Here is a 10,964-nt window from a genome sequence, read left to right as displayed (position 1 = left end):
ATTCTCCCTTAGGTCTCAGTTAATAGGGTGACTATAAATGCATGTCATATTTACGTTCTCTCCAGGTTTGAAGAAGTTATTAACACAGCGTGGTATGTAAATCTAATCCACCATATATCTGAATATCACTTCAAGACTACATAAGAGAAGACTAAGTACAGGATTTTTTTTTATTCTTTAGGTTCAGACTGGACTCAGGAGTTCACATAAACCCTAAAAGGATGGGTTTGTTCTACTCAGGAATTCTCATGTTCTGAAGAACTGAAGAGTGGGGTCAAATAATCCCCTCTCACTTAAAAGCTATTCGAAGGAAAAAAAAATTGAGGAAAAGGAGAATGGAAAATTATTAATTGAATGAGACATAAATGTTTTTTTTTTCTTCTGGAGGATTCAAAAGACTAAATCACAAGTGATATATGAGTAGATAAATAAATTTAGACAGTGGGACAAGGGAGGGATTTTTAAACATTGATAAATCTGGAATTTTTCCATTTTTGATTTTTTTAGAACTCTAAAATTATAATTGAGCTATCCTTTGTTATTATTCTTATAGGAAAACTTTATTCTTTAAATTCTTTATGAAGAAGAAATGCTTATTCATCTTTAATAGAATTTCTAATGCATAAGAGCTTTGTTAACTTAATAGCCACATTAAGACAAAATATAAATGAAGTAAAACTATGCTTATTGGGTTATCTGTAATATAATAATTTAAGATAGCATTATTTGAACTACTAATATAGAATTTCTTTCTAAACCACATTTAAAAAGGTGAATATGCATTTTCTTTCATAGTTTTTTTATCTATATTTATCTATGTTTTGGAGCCTTTGTATATAATCAAATTGATAGGTTCCCAAAATAATACTGGGATAAGGGATGGGTTCTTCTAAGTTATTCTAGTGCCATGTAATATGACAATTATTAGATAATTATTAGACAATATGACAGTATTATGGCAAATTAGACATTTGTCATATAATATGTATATGAAAATCTGGAACCAGCCAATTAAATACTCCTGTTTCAGAAACCCAGAAAAAGCTAAAAGGAATGGTTTTAGAGAGATCAATGAATACATCAGTTAACTTTATATTGTTAATCTTTAGGGTCTACCATGAAGCACAGGCCACTTTAAAAATAATTGGTCTATATTGAAGACTACAATGTTGTCTTCTTTAGGTATACATTCATGATATTTTTGTTTCACCAACTAACATTTTTATGTTCTTTTTACAAAAATGTTAAAATATAGCAGAAGGGAATTTTGGCACTGTAAACAATTTTAGGAGATTTGTTTGGTTAATTTGTTCCTCTGTTTATAATATAACCCATTTTGAAAGGACTTAAGACAGCTTGCAAAATAAGTAAAACAGGATTTTTTAAAAAAGACATAAGTATTTTGATGAGGACAAAACAAAACTGGGGGAAATAAGATAACGCCAGAGATGAAGTAAGCATCTCCAAATGAGGTGCCACATGCCCTGTAGAGTTCTAAACATGGCCAAGATATTTGACTATGAAATTGCTGGTAAGCAAAAACCAAAAATAAATGCAAAAAACAAGAGATAAGTAATATCAATGTAGCTAGGACATGAAAGTGTATCCATAGCTGAAGAAAAGCTAAGTGTTCGGGCCTGTCAGGAATTTCTTCAGTGCTACTTATTGGAAGAGAGAATGAGGCACGGATCTTTGTCTCCTATATTTTTACTACCTAAAAACAATATAAAACCTATTGATGTCTTTCGTAGTCTCTCAAAAAAAAAAAAAAAAAACCACAAAGCAAAACAAAAAAACAGATGTATAATACCAAAGAACATTACAGCAAAGATCGTCCAATATGTGGTCAAAACCATGTTGAACATGTAAACAAGCGACCTAAAATAAAACATATGTTTTGAGAAATGGATGGAGTATATAATTTCCAGGGCTTTGCCCATGAATATAATTTTGCAGCCTAGGTCTTGTTACAAATTAGGTAATTAAGCATTCACAGTCTCAACTAAAACTTGAAAACATTTTGTATTATTAGAATATGCTTTGTATAGTTAGCATACAAGTAATACATTTTCACTTCACAAAAACATTATAGATTATAGAAGATAAAATGAATTACTTAAATTATTTTTAAAATCACCCATAACTAGAAATAGTCCATTAAATATGTTAGCTATATTTAACATCTGAATATTCATTTGGCAATATATCATGAACCTGATATTATTACTCCTAATAAATTACTCCGTATTGAGCATTCATATTTTTTCAAATTTGAGGTACTAAATAATATTAATAAATGTCTATAATAATATATATTATAATATATTGTAACATATTGTATATTGTAATATATTGTAATATATTGTAATATATATTATTAAATAAATAATATATATTATTAAATAATGTATTATTTAATAATATATACAATAATATATACAATATACTATACAATATATATACAATAATATATACAATAATAATACATAATATATAAATAAGAAATATATAATATAATAATGTGTAATTATATATATGTATGGTATATATAAGTAATAAATAATATATTAAATATATTATTAAATATTAATATATAAAATTATATAAAAGTCTGTATGTTGACTTTTTGTTAAGAGGGGAGATAATTTATGATTTTGAAGAAGGGAGAAGACATAAACCAATATTCAACCAACCAGAGATTGAGTTTACTATCTTTGAAGAAGACTGAGCCTAACCAAGGCACATACCTTGGTTATGGTTTATGCTAAGCCCTCCATGACAAATTAATTGCAAAAATGTATCCCTATGTAACTAAATCAATTCACTCCCACTTAAAGAAGTTTGGATAGAAGCCAATTAATTATTGAAGGACATTTGCAAAAGCAGGTAATTTGAGTTGTAGCATCATTCCTGTTAGGTCATGGGGACAGTAGTTAATAGCAGGACCAAATTTTCTGCTAAGGGAGCTTCTACTCAGACTAATAAAGCATGCATTCTTTTGTCTCTCTCTAGGAAAAGAGAAATAACTAAGATATATATTGTATATTTTCTGAAACAACCACTATAAAATTAATCTTCATAATATCACTCAAAATGAAGCTTCTATTATGGTCTTGCATCTTGTGTGTTGCTTTTACAAAGGCAAGTAAATAGACTCCTAAAATTATAGCCACAGTACAACCATTGAATAATTGTAGATAGGGAGAGATTCATGTTAATGACATAAGTTATTATAGTCTTGATAACAGTGCAGCAGAGAGACATGTTAATAGGCATGAGTTTTGTTATAACAAACTTTTCTTTAAAAAAAAAGTTTATATATTTTGAGAGAACGAGAGCACATAGGAGTGGGGGGAGGAGAAAAGAGAGACAGAGACAGAATCCCAAGCAGGCTCTGCGAAAGTCCAACACACTGGGCTGGATCCCAGGAACAGAGAGATCATGATCTGAGCAGAAATCAAGATTTGGATGCTTAACTGACTGAGCCAGCCAGGTCCCTGTGTTGTGACAAACTTTTCAAAAGAAATTTAAAAAAATAAAATAATAAAGTTGTGTTAACTGAAAATGGCTACCCAGCAAGGAGAAGAGGTTAGTACAAAAATGCAGTGGGCTACAGGAAGATAAACTTACATGGAATCAGAATCCCATGTAGATTATTTTAAGAGTCTATGTCCTCAAATTATGGAAAGCTGGCTTGGGCTTCCTGTGGGAGTGATGTTTCACTGCTGAAGGTATTTAGGTAGAGTCATAAGGAATATTTGGTGGAGTATACTTAAATATACTTAATGCTTAAATGGACATAGCAACCTTCAACATGGCATAAACAAATGAGACTGTGCTGCAAAAAAAAAAAAAAAAATAGCTGTAGGAAAATTTTTAATCCTAGCCAATGAGTGTGCTAAACATCGTCCTTTGTAAAAGGAGAAAATTATGACACCTACCTCATAGAATCATTTTGGGAATTAAATAATTACCTAAAGTGCTTGGCAGAATACTTAGGATACAATAGGAACTTAAATGCTATTTGATATTGTTAACTATTTTACAATTATTATTGTCATCCTGTGCAAATTTCAAGATATTATCCTATCTCTTAAAATTAATTAAATTCTAATTCTTAAAATAGCAAATGATGAGTTTTCCACTATTTTTTATTCTTATCTTGTGCATAATCTGTGGTGAATTTCTAAAATATATTGAAGCTTAATTGAAGAACAACTGAATATTGAAGAACAACTGCAACTGTAAAGAAGTGACACATATACACACAAGTGCAAGTGCACACACACACACACACACACACACACACACACACCTAATGCAAGCAAAACCTGAGAGGTGAAAGGGAGCAGTAAAACCAGGTATATGAATAACAGCTGAATCATCTTTCAGTTGGTTGGGAAGACTGATGTACACGTAGAAAATTACAAACCAAAATCCATCAGCCAAAGTAAAACTTTTGAGAGCACGTACCTCGTTCTAAACCATATGTTGATAACAATAACAAACAATTTATACTAGTGATTCATACTTCAAAAATAAAGAAACTATACTAATAAGACTGTACAAATTCTTCAGTAATATGGAAATCTGGGTGCAGATGTTGTCAAATAACCATAGGGAATTAATTTTTCCTTTGTTTTAGAAGTGCTTCTTCCATGTTCATGAGGTAAAACTTTTTTAATTTGCATATGAATGTGCTTGTTTTTATCTTAAAGTGTATCTTACATTTTAAAAGTCTTGGATTTCTTTACAATGCAATTTTATGACTACTGTTGCTGTTGCTGTTAAATTTGATTGAAAAATGTTTATGGAGTACAAATATATTGTGTTTAACATATTTCCCATGGGGTCTTTATTTCTTTTCAATGAGCAGAAGTATTAAGTAAGGGCACTCCCTCTGCAGAGTGATAAATATTTTCCTATGCCCAATAAAATTTATGACAAGGTACTAAATTTATTTGAACAAATTAAGGAATGAATCCAGAAAGATTTTGCCTGTATGAAAGATTACAGTAGAAGATAGCATGATCTAGGAATTACTAATAGGAAGAATGTGTCCCAAAGAGCTAGATGATTTCTGTGCAGAAAATACCCACAAATTACCCCTATGTATGAGGCCACAGCATTCATTGACTGACTAGTATATGACTTTTTGTAAGTTGTCATTTTTGCCTCAAGGGCTGATAACAGGAGTGTGCTAAGAAAACTATACTTGTACCATCTACAAGTATGCCGTAGAGAAACATGACAATCCAGCAAAGGAAAGCCAAGAGATACGGTCTGGATGTGCACACTTTTGACCTAATACCATGAGATATATGGCAAAGGAATGGAAAGGTTTTGAAATAATCATTAAAATGAGAACAGTAGGAGGTGTTACTTTGAATTTCTTATAAGAATTGATATTTTAATTATAAGAGTCTAGGGCTGTGTGGTCACAAATACAACTCACTGACATGTGTCTGTGTGAACACTCTGGAACATGTATCACTTGTGCATCACGCATCATACCTTAAAATGAAAATATGATGCATAAGCAAACATTTTTAACTCAGTAATTCAAGAAACCAACCTAAAATTGGGAAGAAATATCAGATACGATATTAAATTCTTTTTCATCAATTTTTTATTGGAGTATAGTTGGCACACAATGTTACATTAGTTTTGGGTATACAACATAGTGAGTCAACTTCTCTTTATGCTATGCTGTGCCCACTGAAGGGTTAGCCACCATCTGTCACCACACAGTGCTACGTAACACCATTCGCCATGTTCCCAATGCTGTGCCATTGATTCCCATGACTTACTCATTTCATAAGTCTCTATCTCTCTCTCCCATTCACCCATTTTTTTATTTTAATTTTTTTACTGTTATGAGAGAGAGAGAGATACAGAGCATGAGCAGAGGAGGGGCAAAATGAGACCAGACACACAGAACCTAAAACAGGCTCCAGGCTCTGAGCTGTCAGCACAGAGCCCCACGAGGAGCTCAAACCCATGAGCAGCCAGATCATGACCTGAGTCAAAGGCCAAGGCTTAACTGACTGACCCACCCAGGCGCCTCTCCCATTCACCCATTTTACCCATCCCTTCTACCCCTTCCCTCTGGCAAGAATCAATTTGTTCTCTGTATTTATAGATCTGACTTTACTTTTTTTTTTTTTCAACGTTTTTTTATTTATTTTTGGGACAGAGACAGAGCATGAACGGGGGAGGGGCAGAGAGAGAGGGAGACACAGAATCGGAAACAGGCTCCAGGCTCCGAGCCATCAGCCCAGAGCCCGACGCGGGGCTCGAACTCACAGACCGCGAGATCGTGACTTGGCTGAAGTCGGACGCTTAACCGACTGCGCCACCCAGGCGCCCCCTGACTTTACTTTTTATTCATGTGTTTTGTTTTTATACAATATTAAATTTTAATGAGGAAGCTGGACTAGCTGGGAGGCCTAGAAATCATCCCTGAACAAAGAAACCTTGTTTGTTCTTTCCAGTACCTAGGAACCCAATGTCTAGCACTCAGAGAGCACATAGTAGGCACTCATTTTATACTTTTAAAAAATAAATCCTTGAATATCCATCGACAAAAAGTTTAAATATCCCAAAGCTGCTGAGGAAACATCTGTATTTTCTGAGAATTTATATTGCAAAGCCTAGTTTAGTCACAGGGGATTTTGTGGTAAGCACAAATAATGTTCTAATGTAAATAACTGGTATATACAAGCAACTAGTCACAAAATTGAATCAAAATATTTGGTGCCCTATGTATGAAAGTTTATAAATAAATATGTATGAGAAATTTAATGATTGTATGAAATATTGTCACTAATAGAACATTAATATTGGTTATTCAGTATCTAGTTTTTAAGAAGTATTTAGAATAACAGAAGAGTCTACATAGTCACGGGAAAACAAGGCAAATAACTGTACCACTTAAGAAAGAAAATCCTAAGTTACTTAGAGAGTTTTGTCAGTTATGATCACTGAATATAGGTAGAGATCTAAAGAACAATATTTTTCAGGGGCATGAAGTTTAAAAACACTATTTTCTTTGTTGTTTTAGAAATTTCTCACATCTGGTGAAAGGGTAAAAAATATATTCATATTTGCTTGTAAGATATTAAAATGTATTCTCTATTATTTTCTTTTTAAAATAGTATTTTCTAATGATGTTAAATATAGTAAAACCTTGGATTGCGAGTAATTTGTTCTGCGAGTGTTCCGCAAGATGAGCAAACATTTCTAATAAATTTTAACTTAACAAACGAGAGAAGTCTTGCAATACGAATAGTACGTGATGCTGAATGTTACATGATCACAATGGTTTTTGAAATTCTCTTTGATATATAAGTGCTTTGGATTACTAGCTTGTTCTGGAATGAATTATGCTCTGAAACCAAGGTTTTACTGTAATTCAGTATTATGTTTTTCCTTGACAGGCTTGGAAAGTAATTTAGAAACATGTTCTCTTTTCTTGCTATGATGGGCTCATTTAAAATGCATGTATAAATATAGGCACATGTATATTTATACATCCTGTAATTTTCTTATTCATACTGATATCTTGCCCAGTTACACTCCCCGCACTTAAGATTAAATGCTTTAAACTGAAAATTAGCTGTATAAAGTTATATATAATAGAAAAGTACTGATGATAAAGAATTTATCTAACATATCTTCTAACAAATATGAAATTGGGTCTAGTTCATAAATGGTGTCTGCCATTGACTAGTTAACTTGGCATACATGTAAATGAAATAAGTTCATCAACTGGTTAGCATTAACATAAACACATTAAAAATATTATATATATAGTTTATTATATTTTAAAATATTTATGTTATACACATTTAAAATTCCTTAAATTATAATTGAACTATGCAATGTATCAAAGAATCTAGGAACTTGATATATAAACCAATATGTGTCAAAATTGCTCATGGAAACTGACAAATTTATGATAGGAAATAAAATGTCATGTAGATGAGACCAAGACATGTCTTAACTTTTTGTAAATTTCTACATAATTTTGTGACCTTGCAGCGCCCCAATAATCTTACATACATGTAATAGACAAATCTGGATAGCAACTGGAGGAAAATGTATCAACACTTATACTGAAAGAAATCATGTGAAATTTAACAGTAAATGTATCAGCAACATTAATAATCTCATTTAAAACACAAACACCACAGGGAAAACTAAATATGAAAGCCAGCAGTATATGTTGCAAAATGATCACCACATTGAGTTAACATCCATTACCACATAGTTACAATTTTTTCCTTGTGGTGAAAGCTTTTGTTATTTATTTATTTTGTGTGTGTGTGTGTGTGTGTGTGTGTGTGTGTGACAAATACGTTTAAGCTCTACCGTCCTAACAGTTTTCAAATATACAATACAGTATTAACTATAGTCAATTATATCTCAATTAAAAAAAAAATGCCAGTAGTCACTCATCCACATCCAGTCTGCTTTACTTCTTAATAACAGTTTGAGATATTAGGCTTTGATGAGTGGAATTGGATGCTGCTGGATGGGAAGGAGATCAAAAGGGCACCTGGAAGAGGTATAACAAAGTGAATGCTTCGGTGGGGCACTTTGGACTTTTCGGGAGCAGGCAATGAGATCAGTGGGCTTGGCGGAGGGTACAGAGAAGGAGGCCTGGAAATACCAATCCTATACTGCACACACTCTCTCCTTCTCTTTTTGTCCTGGCCTAAGCTGGCATATTGTGCAGTTTAAAACACTCTGATTTGCCTAAACACAAAATATTTCTCCCTAAATTGAGATTTATTCAGTTTTCTCAAGAAATTATTAGTCTCCTAATTCAAAAATTACAGAAGCGTATTAGCCTTGAGAAAGAGATTCCATTGGAATTGTTACAAAAATAATCTTCACTCATCATATATCATTACAGTCATAACGTAAGTAATATATAGATAGGATAGATAAAAACAATCAACTTTGACTTCTTTGCTTCTCCTTTAGGATTATGGTGGCAATCATTACCCACTTAATCCATCTCTGAATATTCCTTATCCCATGTCAGACAGGGATTTTGCTCCTCCTTTTCGTCCTTCAGAGAATAAAACCCCCCCTTACCCTGGGAATCCTGACCCTGATACAGGGGTGCCCTCATTTTCCTGGATTCTCACCTCTCCTGGAGACCCCTTCCACCACATTCCTAGTTTTCCTGCAACTGCTTGGTGGATCCCCTCTCCTCCTCCTAGGGAATCTCCCCACTTTGTCCCTAACTCACATAAACCCGAAGGCCCTTTCTTCTCACTCAATGTTCCCCTGCCTACTGCTGCCGAACCTTATGTAGCTATACCTCAAGTATCCACACGTACTACACCACCTCCAAACCCAGAACCTGTTGCAGTTGACCCTGGGGCGATTGAGCCTGATGATGCCGAACCTGCTGCCCCAGAACCTCAGCCTTCCACTTTTGACTAGGTGGGTTGCCTATATCTTAACTCCTGTGATGCACGGAATTTGAAGGAGAGAGAAAGAAACTGAATCTCTCCATAAGCAAACAAATAGCAGCTTAAACATTTTGAACAGCTTTATTAAGATACAGTTAGCATACAACACACTATAGGTACTGAAAAGGTACACTTTGATAAGTTTTCACATATGTACATATCAATAGAAAAAAAAAATCCCACCCTCCCCTTTCTCTTATCCCCAACCTCTTTTCTGTCACCACAGGTTGGTTTGCATTTTCTAGAACTGCACCGAAGTAGGACAAGACTGTAAATACTCTTGTGTCTGACTTCTTTCACTCAGCGTAATTATTTTGAAATTAGGGGAAACCATTGGTCTTCACATATACACATATTCAAGGGCTTTATTTTAAGATGGCATTAGGTTACAAGCCTTATTAAGCAGGAACAAAGGAACATTCTTATCTAAGGCTAATTTTTCCCATTACGGGGATCAAACCGTTCTGAGTACTCAAACTTATGCCCTGTGAATTTTGAGATTTTTTTTTTACTCTTATGAGATCAAAAACTTTCCCCTGCCCTATGTGAACACCAGATATTGTTCCGTTTTGTCTTTCAGGTGGTTCTTTACCTGGCCTCAGGTGGTATATTCATATGAATAATCTATACTGAGTTGAAAATATGAGGATAACCTCTTTAGATCTTTGTATGTATATCTTTGTCCCTCTTTTTCTGCTCCAATGCTCTGCCCTGTGAATTTCAGCTACCTTGTGTTTCTGGGCTCCTAGCTCCATCTCCCTTAATGAAGGCCTGGAAACTCTCCAGGCAGTAAGCTAGGGCGATCGTAAGGTTCACTTCATTTGTTTCCCGTCTCTTAGGGATCGCTGTCTTTCCTAGCTTAATGTTCAGATCTCGAGAAACTGTTGTTTCTCATATATGTGGTACATTTTTAAAAATTTGCTTCAAGTAAGGCTGTAAATCCAATTCCTGTTACTCATCTTGACCTAAAGTATAGTTCTCTAGACTTTTTTAAGACAATCAGTCTTTAAAAAATCTTTAGGAAGCACCTATTCCCTAAGTTTTAGTATATGTGGTCCAAGCAACTGGCCTATTTTATAAAAGGGAAAGTGGGATTCCAAACTACGTAGAAGATACTCTAAATTCTGGGCACAGGCAGAAAAGAAATGGGAGCTTAAATCCACCAGTGAATAATTTCTTCAGTACATTGCCACTAATGGAATACTCTTAGCATCTGCTTCCTACAAAGAGGTACAAATTCTCTTCCTGTTCCTTTGTTTTTGATAAAGATCAGGATCAAGTTAAAAGCTGGTTTGACATGGCACCAGAGGAGTGTAAAGAGCTAGCCTTATTCTACAATGCTCCACACGTTAACATAGTCATTCAGTGGGTTGCTTTGACCTAAAGCACTTTCCATTTACAAGCATAGGCTTGTGGCCCACATGGGGGTAGAGGGGAAATGTTGGAGCGTATGGATAAAAAGAAATAAGACGTATG

The 10,964-nt window shown here is 33.9% G+C and overlaps 1 protein-coding gene across 1 annotated transcript; it reads left to right on the top strand.

Annotated features, from left to right (window-relative positions):
• Positions 1 to 8,911: 8,911 nt before the first annotated feature.
• On the top strand, positions 8,912 to 9,459 carry PRR27 (proline rich 27). The gene has a single exon (XM_019463059.2). It carries the CDS (start codon positions 9,046 to 9,048, stop codon positions 9,457 to 9,459), a length of 414 nt encoding a protein of 137 aa, XP_019318604.1. The 5' UTR covers positions 8,912 to 9,045.
• Positions 9,460 to 10,964: the final 1,505 nt, after the last annotated feature.

This window comes from Panthera pardus, unplaced genomic scaffold (genome assembly GCF_024362965.1).
Source record: "Panthera pardus isolate Hobbes unplaced genomic scaffold, ASM2436296v1 HiC_scaffold_13, whole genome shotgun sequence".
Lineage (NCBI taxonomy): Eukaryota > Metazoa > Chordata > Mammalia > Carnivora > Felidae > Panthera > Panthera pardus.
This window is presented reverse-complemented; position numbering and strand designations above follow the sequence as displayed.

Bases quoted from the DNA above. Each gene is read 5' to 3' on its own strand.
- PRR27 (XM_019463059.2), top strand. From the start codon at position 9,046: ATGTCAGACAGGGATTTTGCTCCTCCTTTTCGTCCTTCAGAGAATAAA.